Consider the following 16,341-nt stretch of genomic DNA (forward strand, 5'->3'; position numbering starts at 1 on the left):
AATCACTTCAAAAATCATTTCAGAACTTTTTCCTCCTTTAATGTCACCCATAATTTGTACAAATATGTGAAAATGGCTTTCAAGAAGTAGCTTAAATTTGGTACAAACAGTGACATTACAAATGGATGCCCCTCAGCTGGAAGGCGGGTATAACATGGAGTGGCTTGTAGTTGACGCATCACCTCCTGTAAATAGAGAGAGTTAGGCCACACTGTGGAGGTGATGCGTCAACTACAAGCCACTCCATGTTATACCCGCCTTCCAGCTGATCCCAGTGAAGTATTCAAAAAGAGGTTGGATGTTCTAATTGGACAAGCTTTGCGTCAGGGGACCATCAATAAGAAAGAGGCTGATTTTCTGACTACTGATGACCCAATAGTACCTACTTTTTATCTTCTTCCCAAGGTACACAAATCTTTGGAAAATCCACCTGGCAGACCAATAGTCTCTGGTATTGGGGGTTTGTTTGAAAAACCGTGTATTTACCTTGATTTCTTTTTACAGCCTCTTGCTGTTAATTTGAGCTCTTACATTCGGGACTCGACATATCTTATTCAAATTTTGAATAACTTTTGCCTACCATCACAGACCTTACTGGTCACTTTGGATGTTGAGTCCCTGTACACGAGCATTAGCCACGATTTGGGCCTGGAGGATATTGCCTTTCATTTAAACAAAGATTCCATGGGCGACAGGGCACACAACCGCTTCCTTTTGGAGTTGCTCTTCTTTATTCTCGATAAAAACTATTTTGTATTTGATAGGACCTTTTACAGACAGAGTATGGGGACTGCTATGGGAGCACGCTGTGCCCCCGCTTATGCGAATTTGTTTTTGGGGTGGTGGGAGGAGTTGGTGGTGTATTCTCATGTTGGCTTTAAAACACACTGCCTTAAATGGCTACGGTATATTGATGATGTCATCTTTTTCTGGACAGGTACAGAAGAAAGTTGCAGATCATTCATCAGTGAGCTGAACCAGAATCCCTATAATATCAAATTAACGTTTAACATTTCTTGTACGACGGTGGAATTTCTGGATCTCAGTCTCTCTTTGGAAGGTTCGCATATTTCAACCAAATTATACCGTAAGCCTACAGCCACCAACAGCCTCCTACATTATACCAGTTTTCACCCCCAACACTTAAAAAACTGTATCCCCACAGGTCAGTTTTTCCGAGCTAAAAGAAATTGTACTGATCCATCGGACTTTTTGTCGGAAGCAAGAACATTGACAGATCGTTTTAAGAGCCGTGGTTATCCCAAGAAAGTTATTTCTGCCTCATATCAAAGAGCAAGAACAAGTACACGCGCAGAATTGCTACAGAGAAAACCACGTGAGTCTTCTAGACCTATAGGGATAGTGACCACTTACAACAATCAGTGGCACGATGTACGTAAAATCTTGGGCAAGAATTGGGGTATTCTATTGAGTGAGGCAAAATTGGTACCACATATCTCCAATACGCCCAGTCTGGTAGCACGAAGGGCTCGGAATCTCAAGGATCGGCTTTGCCATAGCCACTTTATACGCCCCACGGTTAGACTGAACAGGGGGGTTAGGACTTTGGGTACCTACCCTTGTGGTGATTGCAATGTGTGCCAGCATATGGTTGCCAGACATGGCATTTCATTACCTATCTACCCTTTCCAGATTGTACCCAAAAAGGCATACTTTAATTGCAAGTCACGAAATTTAGTCTATGCCCTTGTCTGTAATTGTCCAAAGATTTATGTGGGACAAACCACTCAAGAATTCAGAAGGAGATTACAACAACATCTTTCTAATATCTCCACTGCCAACAGGGATCGTGACAAGGGCAAACATATCACCCCAGTGGCTGCACACTTTTTAGAGGTACATAATGGACGTTCCATGGGACTAAGGGCAATGGCCCTGGAAGAAGTGCCTACCAATATTAGAGGGGGCGATGTGGGCCTGAGACTGCTCAGATGTGAATCCAAATGGATACACGATCTGGGCAGTCTCTCTCCAAGGGGTCTGAATGCAGAATTACTCTTTACAGGGTTTTACAAACAACTATAAAGGATCGTGACTCTGTTGTGCTCCCTCTGGGTTTCTACTTTATGGTCTTTGTGTATAGTTTTTTCATATCTTATCATTCTTTATTTCAACAGATTTCTTAGTCTCCTTCTCCTTTACGGCTCAACTGGACATGGACATCTTTATTGCCTAGCATTCAACTTTTGTGCTCACAGACTGAGAATTGGTCACTGCAATCAAATCCGTTTTAGATCTTTGATGGATCTACTCTGATTTTCATAATGTTTGTTGGTCCTTGCGCTTTCTTATGGGGGCTAGTCAATTATTATATCAGCTTATACTGGCTTTTGTATTTACATATATATTATTTTTTTTTTTTTTTTCTTTCTTATCTTCATAAGTGTATATTTATTGTTGTAATTACAATGAGCTATAGGGGTAAACTCTGATTAAAATTTAAGGAATATAAATTTAAAACTTATTTTTTTTTTTTTTTTTGTTTTTTTTGTTTTTTTTGGTATTTCAACTTTGCAGATGAATTGTATTCTATCTGCTTAAAAAACCATGGTTTTTTAATTAAATGCAAAAGAAGGAATGGGACTGTTAGTCTGTCAAAATTATATGAGTTTGTATTTTCAGGCTATATTTTCAGGCTAGTTGCCTTAATTTTATTGTAAGGCACATATGTGGTCTCATCATGATATAACTAGCCGCTATTCTAATTCCCCATTTAACCCCTTTTTCTTTCTCTCCTATCCTTTTCTGTATGGTATTTTTTCATACACTTTTTCTATTATACCAAGTAGCACTTGAATAGAACTGTGGCTCATGACTTCAAGCTCTCTTAGCGCATTCATTCTAAAACTGGGATTCTGTTACTATTTTTATTGCTGAGTGTTTTTTTTTTTTTTTGCCTATTACGGCTGCGCAACACCGGACACTCTACTTCTGGTGTGGTTCCGGAAGTTGCGCTACTTTGGGCATGCGCATTAGAGTTTTCTCAGCGCCATTTTTGTACACCATTATGAAGACTTCATCTCAGTCTATTGCGGCTGTGCAAAACCAGACACCTCCCTTCCGGTTTGTGATCATTGCACTATGTCATGGCAACCCTTGAGCCTTGCTCTCACACCTGTTCCCTGGCTGAAAGCTGATGTTATGGGTATTTATACACCATCCACTCACAACATGACACTGCTCCTGATGAAGCCAGTTGCTCTGGCGTAACGCGTCGGGCGTTTCCTCTGCCCCTGCCTCACCACTTCACACTCTTACCTCCACTGGTTACTGGATTAGGGCTTTACCTGCCAGCATTATTTTGCTCTTAACAGGTTGTATAGAGGGGGCCATTGGCAATTGGGACCCTTGGTTTTTTTTTTGGGCCTGTTTTCACTGCATTAGCAGCCTTTTACCCTATCAACCCCTATGTTCTCATTTGTGTATACACATTGTTTATTTGCTAGGGGTTTTTTGTGCTAATTTGAGCAGGTTTTTTGTCCTAACAATTTGTTAGACTAACTAGGTAGTTTGCATCCATTATTATATAAGGTGGAAGGTGGAGTGTATGTTTTTCATTACCTGTTGATAGGGTTTTATATACTCATACCAGGTGCTTTGTTAGCATATTTGCAAATAATAGCATCATGAAGGGTTTGTGCAGGGGTTATTGTGTTAAATGAACGCGATTGTGCGGTTTTAACTGTTTTTATAATTGCACTACATGTTGTTTGTTTTGGATGATTAATAAAAAGTTTATTATCTTGTATTTTGTTATACCTTATTGGTGATCCCTCCTCTTTACATGCCTCTTTTCTGGTTTATGATATTGGTCTTAAGCATGTAATTGGTGATCCCTTAGTGGTGCCCTCCATAATTTTTGAGGTCAAAAGATGCTTCCAGCGCCCTTTTTCAGCCAATGATGGAGGACGCACACCATGGGCAACACGATGACATAGGCATCGGTCACCACCATCTATGAGAAGGGAATGCAAGTGATTGACTTGCTTTGTGTGGCACCACAGGGGCTATAAAAGGGTGTGCACACCGACCGCCATCTTACTTCTGCTGATCTTAGCATTAGGGAGAGGTTGCAGCTGCTGATTTTGAATAAGGGAACGTTAGGCAGGGAAGAAGAACCAAAAAACTGCTTCTGCTGTTAGCGATTTCCATTTACAACACAACACTTTGTGTGCAGTGACAGGGGAGGCTCTATTTTTGTGCATCAGCTCTGATGGTTATTAGGCTGCCTTATGAGGCTCCCTGATAGCTGCATTGCTGTTTGCACACTGCTGTGCAAACTGCTTTTTTAAAAGCAAAAATACTTTACTTCCTCTTTTCTGCAGTTACCAAGCGTTCATTTTTCCACACTTTTGTGTGCAGCAGTCCTGCTTATTAGGCTGCCTGCTGCCATACTTGAGAGCATCGTTGTCAGCGTCCACAAATCTCTAGTGAGATCCAAATTCTCACCAATCCTATAGACACCCTCCACCTTGTCATACACCATCCAATTTCAGCCTGTTTCAATGAGGTGCAATCTCTCCTGGGCCTGAGACAATAGTTCAGCGTCCTCAAATCTATAGTGAGATTCAAATTCTCAACAATCCTATAGACACCCTCCACCTTGTCATACACAATAAAATTTCAGCCTGTTACATTGAGGTGTAATCTCTACTGGGCCTGAGACAATAGTTCAGCGTCCTCAAATCTACAGTGAGAATCAAATTCTCACCAATAGTAGATACACCTTTTACCTTGTTTTACAGTACAATATAGCTGGTGGTATTTTGGATACATTTTCACAAAAATGAGGAAGTACGTTGGAAGACGCCATGGAAGTGGGTGGGGGTTGCCAGCTGGTCCCAATGGTGGTGGTGTTGCATCTGTTGGTAGTGGCAAAAGCACAATAGCACCTGAGGCAGGAGGTGTTGAGCCTGCGTCATCGTCTTGCTCCACAAGGCCTCGAAGGCTCTCTTTTCTGGGAGTAGGTAAACAACTTTTAAAGCCGGAGCTTCAGGAACAAGTTTTGGTTTACATTGCTGACACAGCCTCCAGCCCCTTCGCCTCCTCTTCTGAAGTTTCAAAAAATAAAAGCACTGAGTCATCAGTGGAGGCTCCTGGTCAGGAACAACACCTTTCCTTGTGTCCTTCACCCATACCAAAAGTGAAGGATGTGGCAGGCCACACTACCGATTACTCCATGGAGCTCTTTTCACATACCATGCCTGGGTTAGCAAGTCAAATCGTGAATTCCCCAGTCCAAGATGAATCTGACATGGAGTGCACTGATGCACAGCCACTGCTAGATTTTTCTGCTGGTACATTCACTCAGAGCACTACATTGTCCTCGCAGTGTACTGAGGCAGAATCAGACCCTGATGAAACTCAGGTGCCCCTTCCCGCATACTATACCACCTTACACGGTGACACAGAGGAAGGTGCACATGAAATTGAAGAGGAGGTGATGGATGACCCACTTGTTGACCCAGATTGGCATCCACTGGGGGAAGAGGGTGCTGCTGCCAATAGCTCAGATGAAGAGGAGGAGGATCCACAGCAGGCAACGACATCGCAACAGCTGTTATATGGCATGACCGTAGCAGTCCAAAAACGTGTTAAAAAAACCAAAAGAGTTGCAGGACAGCTTGGCCAGACTGTTAAATTAGCACAGCGTGCAAGGTCTCAAAATGTCTTCCATAGTAGGAAGAGTGCAGTGTGGCACTTTTTTAACAAAATCCTAATGATCAGGCAAAGGTTATCTGTAAGAAGTGCACAAAGACCTTTAGCCGAGGGAAAAATCTGAGAAATTTGAATACCAGTTGCATGCTTAGACATTTAAACACCATGCACTTGCAAGCGTGGACAGACTACCAAACCTCACGTACCACATGTGCACCTGCTCCGAATGAAGGTAGTCAGCAATGCTACATCGCTTCCCCCACTGTAAGCCCACCGGTTAGCACACCACCAGCAGCAAATGTCGAGGTGTCGTCGCAAGGGCAAAGCAGTCATGGAATCACAATGTTATTGCAACGAAAGACTGAATCTAGGCCATTAGCAACGCCACCAACACCATCACCAACCCTCTCTCAGTCCGCCATGTCTTCCGCTAGTTCCTCCATATGCAGCTCTCAAGTTCAGCTCACCCTACCAGAGACTATGAGTAGGACAAGAAAGTACTCATCCTCTCATCTGCGTACACTGGGTTTGAATGCCCACATTGCCAAACTAATCTCGTTAGAGATGATGCCCTACCGGTTGGTTGAAAGCAAAGCTTTCCGCGATCTCATGGTACCACGCTATGACCTACCCAGTCGGCACTTCTTTTCGCGAAAAGTCATCCCAGCCGTCCACGTGCATGTGAAAGACCGCATTGTCCATGCACTCAAGCAATCAGTGAGTGGAAAGGTGCACCTCACAACAGATGCATGGTCCTGTAGGCATGGCCAGGGCTGTTACGTGTCCATCACTGCGCACTGGGTTAATGTGGTGGATGCAGGCTCCACAGGGGACAGCGGCGGTGGGACAGTGCTGCCTAGCCCACGGTATAGGAAACAGTCGGCTGTAGGCGTTCGACCCTCCTCCTCCTCCAGAAGCGAAAGCTCGTCCACAGAGCGCAGTCGCACGAGCACTCCATCCGCAGCTGCCAGTGTTGCACATGAGTTGTCCCACTATCGAACAGCTAGTGGTAAGCGTCAGCAGGCTGTGTTGAAGATCATGTGTTTGGGCGACAACAGACACACCGCGGAGGTACTGGCCGACTACTTTCAGCAACAAACTGAGTCATGGCTGGGCAGTCTACATCTTGAGGCAGGCAAGGTAGTGATAACGGCCGGAATTTTGTGGCAGCCATAGCCCTTTCAAAACTCAGACACATATCTTGCCTGGCCCACACCTTGAACCTGGTGGTGCAGTGCTTCCTCAATAATTATCCGGAGTTAACATCCCTGCTCCATAAGGTGCGAAGACTGTGCTCGCACATCTGCCGGTTGCCCATACACTCCAGACGTATGCAGAAGCTGCAGCGATTGCTCCACCTTCCCAAGTACCGCCTAATTATCGAAGTTGCAACAAGGTGGAACTCCACCCTGCACATGGTTCAGATGCTGTGCAAACAGAGGCAGGATGTAATTCATTTGTGGGAGGATACACAGGCAGGCAGTTTGCAGGCAGACATGGAGTTGTCTGGTGTGCAGTGGTCGAAGCTGAAAGACCTCTGTAAAAGTCCTTCAGTGTCTTGAGGAATGCACATGGCTGGTAAGCGCAGACGACACCATCATAAGCATGAGCATCCCACTTATGCATCTGCTCATGCAAACTTTGACGCACATTAAGGAGCAGGTGTCTGCAGCCGAGGAGGAAGAGGAGGAGGGAAGCCTTGATGACAGTCAGCCATTGTCTGCTCAGGGAAGTCTCGTGGACGAGGTGGAGGAAGAAGAGGAAGAGGAGGAGGAGGAGGAGGATTATGAAGGGGATGATTATTTTGGGGAGGAGGATGCTTCTCAGGGGGCAAGAAATAATGTTGGTGTGGCAAGGTCAGGTACAGGGTTTGTGCGTGACTGGAGGGATGTTGATTTGCCAGAAAGTGCTGCTCCACCCAGCACTCGCAGTGCATCATTGACACCAGGAACATTGGCCACATGTCTGATTATGCCTTGCAGATCCTAAAAAGGGACCCCCACATTGTCAAAATGATGAACGATGACGACTACTGGTTGGCCAGCATCCTGGATCCACGCTATGAAGGCAAATTCCAAAACATCATGCCACGGGAGAACTTAGAGCTAATATTGGCTAACAAGCAAGCAACTCTGGTAAACCGTTTGTTTGAGGCATTCCCAGCACACCGCGGCAGTGATGTTTTTCCAACTAGCCGTAGAGGGCAACATGGAAGAGGTGTTCGTGGTGCACACAGCCGAAGTGGCGTTGGACACAGGGGTTTCATGACCATGTTGTGGACTGATTTTTCAAGTACCGCTCACACGACTGGTAATACTGCATCGATCGAAAGTGACAGGAGACAGCAGTTGTCAACTATGGTAACAAACTACTTCTCCTCCCATATCGATGTTCTCCCTCACCGGTCATTCCCCTTTGACTATTGGGCCAGTAAACTTGACACCTGGCCTGAATTGGCACAATATGCCTTACAGGAGCTCGTTTGCCCTGCTGCTAGTGTGTTATCTGAAAGAGTCTTCAGTGCTGCTGGATCAATCCTGACAGAAAAAAGGACCCAACTGTCGACCCAAAATGTTGATGATCTAACCTTCATTAAAATGAACCAATAATAAAGGATTTTGGGGATATGTCAAAAGTAAAAGAAAAATCAAAGATGCTATAGGATTTTTACAGGATGAATATGATGAAATGGTAAGACAGGATGTTGAGAAGGCCGAACTTTTAAATTCCTATTTTGCATCTGTTTTCCCTCAGAAAGGAAATGTAACATCAACTGTTCTTCACTGTCCTATTAAGGGAATAGAAGAATCCAAGATATCTATAAACAGAAATATAGTGAGGAAGCACTTAGCTAACCTAAATGAATTCAAGTCTCCAGGTCCAGATGAATTACACCCCAGAGTACTGAAGGAGATAGCAGAAGAAATTTTTGAACCCCTCTCCATAATCTTTGAAAATTCTTGGAGAACAGGAGAAGTCCCAGAAGACTGGAGAAGAGCAAATGTTGTTCCTATCTTCAAAAAGGGGAAGAAGGTGGACCCAGGCAACTATAGGCCAGTGAGTCTGACTTCTATACCAGGAAAGATCTTTGAGCAAATTGTTAAACAACATGTATGTCAGTACCTAGATAATAATGAGGTGATTAAACAGAATCAGCATGGGTTTGTAACTAATAGTCATGTCAGACTAACTTAATTTCCTTCAATGACGGAATCACTGTTTGGGTGGATCAAGGAAATGCTGTAGATATAGTATATCTTGATTTCAGCAAAGCATTTGACAAAGTATCTCATACAATCCTTATTGAAAAAATGACTAAGTATGGAATGGACAAGGTAACTGTTAGGTGGATTCATAACTGGCTTAGTGATCGGACCCAAAGAGTGGTCGTAAATGGCTGCACATCCAGTTGGAAGAATGTCTCAAGTGGGGTACCACAGGGCTCTGTCCTGGGCCCTGTATTGTTCAACATCTTTATCAATGATTTAGATGAAGGAATTGAGGGTAAACTGATTAAATTTGCTGATGACACAAAGCTAGGAGGGATAGCTAATACTAGAGAAGAGAGAGAGAGAGGATTCAAAAAGATATAAATAAACTGGAGAAGTGGGCAGCAACTAACAGAATGGTTTTTAACAGGGAAAAATGCAAAGTACTACATCTGGGCAATAAAAATGAAAAAAGCATATACAGAATGGGAGGAATAGGGCTGAGCAACAGCACATGTGAAAAAGACTTCGGTATACTAATAGATCACAGACTGAATATGAGTCAACAGAGTGATGCAGCAGCAAAAAAGGCAAATGCAATTCTAGGATGTATTAACAGAAGCATACAGTCTAAATCACGTGAAGTCATTATTTCCCTCTACTCCTCTTTGGTCAGACCTCATCTGGAATATTGTGTCCAGTTTTGGGCACCGCATTTTAAAAAAGACATCAACAAACTGGAGCAAGTTCAGAAAAGAGCGACCAGAATGGTGACCGGTCTGCAAACCCTGTCTTATGAGGAAAGGTTGCAGGATTTGGGAATGTTTAGTTTGCAAAAGAGAAGACTGAGAGGAGACTTAATAGCTGTCTACAAATATCTAAAGGGCTGTCACATTGTAGAAGGATCAACTTTATTCTCATTTGCACAAGGAAAGACTAGAAGCAATGGGATGAAACTGAATGGGAGGAGACACAGATTAGATATTAGAAAAAACTTTTTGACAGTTAGAGTGATCAATGAGTGGAACAAGCTGCCACGAGAAGTGGGGAGTTCTCCTTCAATGGATGTCTTCAAACAGAGGCTGGACAGACATCTGACTGGGATGATTTAGCGAATCCTGCTTTGAGCAGGGGGTTGGACTAGATGGCCCAGGAGGTCCCTTCCAACTCTGCGATTCTATGATTCTATGAACCATGCATGGGTTTCAAAGGATTTTGTCCCACCCTCCCCTGCTGACACGTAGGTTGCCAGAAAAATGGCTTTCTTTTGTCCTCTTCGGCGGACTTCTCCAATTACTCCATTTGCAGCTGCTGAATGTCCAACATCAACATATGCCATTTTTTCCACCTCCCTAACTGGGCTGCCTCCCCCCACAGGGTCGGGGTCACCACCTGGCGCACGCACCCTTGCGAGTGCCATTGCCCTGGACAGGTGGGTGGGCCCACTCTTGGGCAACGGCACTTGCACAGGGTCCCTCATAGTACAATCAAGTGTCTCTGACAGTGGGGGTGCACACCTGCCATCAGACACACCGGCGTACTATGAGGGGCCCTTTGCCAATACCGCTGCCCAGGAGTGGGCCCCCCCTGCTTGCTCAGGGCACCAGCACTTGCAATACTTACCTCTCCCTGCTCCACCACTGTGTAGTCTGGCCTGTTAAATAATTCACTGGGACTGCCAATACAAATTTGGTGAAATGATAGATGATGGTTAAGACGTAGCTATGCCCTGTCCTGCTGGGCTCTATCTTCAGATGATCAATGGCTTCCATTTGTTATGGACGTCGACTCACAATGAGATGGAGTGGTGGTTTATCATCAGTTTTCATGGTTTTCCAACTTACAGACGTGTGACATTCCTGCCCAGATTTTTAAATGTGTCCTCTCATGCCAATCCAATAAAATCGCCTACGGCCTGTGGTTTGTGTCTTTTGCACTCCAAAGTTACCTGACAGATCATGATAGGCAGTGAGGACAATGTCTACATGTGTCCCTGTGATCACAATTTGATGGAGATGAGTAACGGTGATGGGTTCCACGGTACTGCGATACAGCAAACCTTTCTTCACAAGAACTGTTTTCGCTGTCTCCACAGACAAAGTAATTGGGGGTCAGCATCGCCTCTGAGAATTCACCCAGGAGTTTTTACCGTGATTAGCAATTCTAAAATTTCTGCAATCAGTCGACTTTCCGTCTGTACTTGTATCCATCTCGTTTCCTCTTGCGGAGAGTCTGGACTGTCTTACTGAGACTGAAATATATATGAAGATTGAAAAATACCCCAACAGTGTATACTGGTGTATGCTTCGAATACATAACCCTTTTTCTACTTTTTAGATTCTTGTCTAATCCATACTGAGGCTGTGAGTGTCTTTGTCAGACTCCAGAAATATGCACGCAGATTTTTAATGTTTAAACTATGCTATATATACACACCTGTTATCCGGTGATACTATACCCTTTCTCAACTTTGTACAATCAGGTCAAATCCATACTGGGCCTGAGACCCTCTGAGTCTGCCTCCTGATATACAGACATAGGTTTTTAATGTTTAAACTATGCTACATATATACCTGTGATCGGGTGATACTGTACCCTTTCTCACTTTTCTACAATCTTGCTGAATCGATACTGGGCCTGAGAACGTCTGAGTCTGCCTCCTGATTAGAGATGAGCGGTGTTCGAGTCGATCTGTTCGCCAGTGGCGGGCTGGGCCGGGTGGCAGGGAGGCATTTTCCCCCCGGGCCGGTCCCCAGACGGCTGTTCAGGGCCGCCGGAGGCCTGGCACTATACTTTTTATTGCGGCCGCCAAAACTTAATTTGTGGCCGGTCTGGCAGACTCCTTCCTGATCGCACATGAATGATGTATCCAGATGTATTTGCATCTTTGAGACGCGAATACATTTGAATGCATTATATCTGGCGCAGAGCAGAGCCGTTGTTGCTGTTCCGTGGCCTAGTGTGCAGCAGAGTGATGAGGTCATCATGCTGCGACCTCCTCACACTGCTGCTGGCGACGCAGAGCAGGGCTGAAGAGGCGGGGACAAGGCGGCCGGCGGGAAAAATGGTGAGCAGCAGCTCTCCAATGAGGTGTAGGAGCTGAGCTGCTGAAGATTGGAGAGCTGTCATTTGCTGTGCATGCATAAGGTATGGGGCATGAATCCATGGTGTTAGTCCACAAGAGCAGCCGCACAGCATTGTGTGTATGAGAGTGTGTGTGTATGAGTGTGTGTAAGTGTGGTGTGTGTATATATATGTGTGTGTGTGTGTGTGTGTATGAGTATGTGTAAGTGAGTGTGTGTGTATGAGTATGTGTAAGTTAGTGTGTGTGTGTGTGTATGAGTATGTGTGAGTGTGTGTGTATGAGTATGTGTGTGTGTGTGTGAGTATGTGTAAGTGTGTATGTGTGTGTATGAGTATGTGTAAGTGAGTGTGTGTGTGTGAGTATGTGTAAGTGAGTGTGTGTGTGAGTATGTGTAAGTGAGTGTGTGTATGTGTGTGTTCAGACGGGCAGTGTGGAGGGAGGACATTATAGAGACTAGGGGCAGTATGTGGGGGACATTATGGAGACGAACAATATGGAGAGGGACGGTGTAGGTGGGATATTATGGGATTGAGAGGTATGCTTTGGAGAGGGGTGGTGTATGGGGTATATTATAGGGAGAGTCAGCGAAGGGGATATTATGGAGAGGGGTGGTGTAGGCAGGATATTATGGAGAGGGGTGGTGTAGGCAGGATATTATGGAGAGGGACATTTATCATGGGGAGGGGCGGCATGTGTGGGGGTATATTTTGGTGAGGGGCGGTGTAGGGGGTATATTATGGAGAGGGGTGGTGTGGGGGGTATATTATGGAGAGGGGTGGTGTGGGGGGTATAATGGTGAGTGGCGGTGTAGGTGGTATATTATGGAGAGGGGTTGTGTGGGGGTATATTATGGAGAGGGGTGGTGTGGGGGGTATATTATGGGGAGGGGTGGAGTGTGTGGGAAGTATCTTATGGGGCGGTGCGGTGTAGGGGGTATATTATAGGGAAGTGTGGTGTAGGGGGTATATTATGGTGAGGGGTGGTGTAGGGGGTATATTATGGGGAGGTGTGGTGTAGGGGGTATATTATGGTGAGGGGTGGGGAAGGGGGTATATTATGGGGAGGTGTGGTGTAGGGGGTATATTATGGAGAAGGGTGGTGTGGGAGGGATATTATGGAGAGAGACAGTCTAGGGGGATTTTTTGTGCAGGAAGCACACTGAAGGGCAATTATTTCGTCAGGGGCACAACATGGTAGATATTTATACTTTGTTGGCAGTATAATGATTTTACAACGGCAAAAAATACTCCTGGCCATGATGAGAGCCACGCACGTTGTTTATAAAAGCTCGGCGTCCGCGCCGCCGCATGCGGCTCTCATGTGGCCAGGAGTATTTTGCGTCATTGTAAAATCATAAGCGCACAGCAAAAAGGGCTAAGCCTCCTGATGTACCCTAATATGATAGTGTAGGGCGAAACGTGCTAAGGCAACATTGCTGAGGTGTGTCAGAGCTTAATATCACGGCTTAACATCTCAGGCACATTGTGGACATATTAATCCCATTATGAGTACGGGGATGAGGCAAAATTGCCGGGATGTGGTAGAGCCTTAAGTTTATGGCTCAGTATACTGGCAGTCTATATTAATGTTACTCCCATGTGAATAAGGGGATAGCATGTGCATATGAGAGGTGACATCTATGGACCGAGTGAGTGAGATAAATCATTCGGTCACTGGCTGGCATCTGTTTCATTTGGGAAAAGGAGCCTTTGTGTAGTCAACGGATGACTCTGTATTAGGGAGATTCCGTTATTCTATTGGGGACAATGTGCAATAGCATAAGCACTTTAGTCTACGGATATTGGAGTGTAAAATTGGCTATTAATGATTGAGAATGATGCAATGGTATATCCATATATGCAATAATTGTTAAACACTTCCCTTAAAAAAGGATGCCTAGTGAGATTTTCCCTCGTTAAAGGGTGTCTTAGAGTCCATGAATACAATGTTGTATAATTATATTAGTGTGCTTTATTGACCCCCTCTTGTGGTAGGGGTTGATTGGACAGACTGCACACAAGCACGGTGGATGATTTGATATATTATTTATTCACAATTTATTGAAAGTTAAGTTTGATTATTTTTCCACCACAGTCAGTGATTTTTGCAATTTCGGTAATTGGTTGGATTTGTATCTGGTGTAAGGGTGCCAATTCAGTGATATCTCTAATACTGACTACATCTCATAAGTAGTGAGGTTCCTGTATGGTCCTCTGTCTGATGATAAAGGTAGCAACAACTCCCAGTATCTTCTTACCATAGTTAAGGACATACTGGGAGCTACATGTTCATGTCATACAAGTGTATCATGGGGCTGATCTAACACTGAAATTGACCACTGTAATAAACGTGGTGCTGCATTCATCTACTGACGGTGGTTCTAATGTTACATTCATCTACTGACGGTGGTTCTGTTACATTCATCTACTGACGGTGGTTCTAATGTTACATTCATCTACTGACGGTGGTTCTATCGCTGCATTCATCTACTGATGGTTTTCATGACCCTGCATTCATCTACTGATGGTGGCTGTGGCCCTGCATTCATCTACTGATGGTGGTTCTGGCCCTGCATTCATCTACTGAGGTGGATCTGTTGCTGCATTCATCTACTGATCGTGGTTCTGGCCCTGCATTCATCTACTGATGGTGGTTCTGTTGCTGCATTCATCTACTGATGGTGGTTCTGTTGCTGCATTCATCTACTGATGGTGGTTCTGTTGCTGCATTCATCTACTGATGGTGATTCTGGCCCTGCATTCATCTACTGATGGTGGTTCTGTTGCTGCATTCATCTACTGATGGTGGTTCTGGCCCTGCATTCATCTACTGATGGTGATTCTGACCCTGCATTCATCTACTGATGGTGGCTGTGTCCCTGCATTCATCTAATGGTCATGTGTTAATATGCACTTACATTGTACATACACATTAACTTACTTTTCTCAGTTCAGATTTGTTTTTTATTCATTTCATTGTGCATTCAGTGCATATATGTGTGTGACCGCCCTCTTTCTGAGCTGGGAAAGCCATCCAGTCTGGCCTAAGCTGTTACAAGTGGTTCAGCCGCTCGACCCTTATTCACATTCACGCCACTTGGCAAGTGAAAAGGTTTTAAATACTAGAGTAGGGACTGTCCCACAAGGGTTGCCGTGACGTGGCGGGATGGCTTGTACATTATTTTGATCAAAATTATGTTTACTAAATACCCTTATTATTATTACCTTTATGCATTATTTGCAGTATATTTTTTACTTTTAGTTCAGGATATTTGTGTTTTTTGCTTTTTGTTTATTCATCTACTGATGGTGGTTCTGTTGCTGCATTCATCTACTGATGGTGGTTCTGTTGCTGCATTCATCTACTGATGGTGATTCTGACCCTGCATTCATCTACTGATGGTGGCTGTGTCCCTGCATTCATCTACTGATGGTGATTCTGGCCCTGCATTCATCTACTGATGTTGATTCTGGCCCTGCATTCATCTACTGATGGTGGTTCTGTTGCTGCATTCATCTACTGATGGTGGTTCTGTTGCTGCATTCATCTACTGATGGTGGTTCTGGCCCTGCATTCATCTACTGATGGTGGTTCTGTTGCTGCATTCATCTACTGATGGTGGTTCTGGCCCTGCATTCATCTACTGATGGTGGTTCTGACCCTGCATTCATCTACTGATGGTGATTCTGACCCTGCATTCATCTACTGATGGTGGCTGTGTCCCTGCATTCATCTACTGATGGTGATTCTGACCCTGCATTCATCTACTGATGGTGGCTGTGTCCCTGCATTCATCTACTGATGGTGATTCTGGCCCTGCATTCATCTACTGATGGTGGTTCTGTTGCTGCATTCATCTACTGATGGTGGTTCTGGCCCTGCATTCATCTACTGATGGTGGTTCTGTTGCTGCATTCATCTACTGATGGTGGTTCTGGCCCTGCATTCATCTACTGATGGTGGTTCTGACCCTGCATTCATCTACTGATGGTGATTCTGACCCTGCATTCATCTACTGATGGTGGTTCTGTTGCTGCATTCATCTACTGATGGTGGTTCTGGCCCTGCATTCATCTACTGATGGTGGTTCTGTTGCTGCATTCATCTACTGATGGTGGTTCTGGCCCTGCATTCATCTACTGATGGTGGTTCTGTTGCTGCATTGATCTACTGATGGTGGTTCTGGCCCTGCATTCATCTACTGATGGTGGTTCTGTTGCTGCATTCATCTACTGATGGTGGTTCTGGCCCTGCATTCATCTACTGATGGTGGTTCTGTTGCTGCATTCATCTACTGATGGTGGTTCTGGCCCTGCATTCACCTACTGATGGTGGTTCTGTTGCTGCTTTCATCTACTGATGGTGATT

At 44.7% G+C, this 16,341-nt stretch overlaps 2 protein-coding genes across 2 annotated transcripts in view; one reads left to right on the forward strand and one right to left on the reverse strand.

Moving 5' to 3' along the window:
- Positions 1-16,341, reverse strand: part of LOC141084023 (protein unc-13 homolog B-like) — a 261,975-nt gene that overhangs the window by 41,523 nt on the left and 204,111 nt on the right. The window lies entirely within an intron of this gene.
- On the forward strand, positions 223-2,197 carry LOC141084446 (uncharacterized). The gene is made up of 4 exons (XM_073569169.1): positions 223-405; positions 505-1,060; positions 1,166-1,954; positions 2,139-2,197. The coding sequence occupies exons 1-4, from the start codon at positions 223-225 to the stop codon at positions 2,195-2,197; spliced, it is 1,587 nt and encodes a 528-aa protein (XP_073425270.1).

Source organism: Dendrobates tinctorius, unplaced genomic scaffold, assembly GCF_039654945.1.
Source record: "Dendrobates tinctorius isolate UK_male_01 unplaced genomic scaffold, ASM3965494v1 ptg000022l, whole genome shotgun sequence".
Lineage (NCBI taxonomy): Eukaryota > Metazoa > Chordata > Amphibia > Anura > Dendrobatidae > Dendrobates > Dendrobates tinctorius.

Excerpts from the sequence above, each read along its gene's own strand:
- LOC141084446 (XM_073569169.1), top strand. The coding sequence starts at position 223 with ATGCGTCAACTACAAGCCACTCCATGTTATACCCGCCTTCCAGCTGAT. Across the intron at positions 406-504 it reads CTTTTTATCTTCTTCCCAAG|CCTCTTGCTGTTAATTTGAG; the intron begins GTACACAAATCT and ends TTCTTTTTACAG. Across the intron at positions 1,955-2,138 it reads GGGCCTGAGACTGCTCAGAT|ATTTCTTAGTCTCCTTCTCC; the intron begins GTGAATCCAAAT and ends TTATTTCAACAG.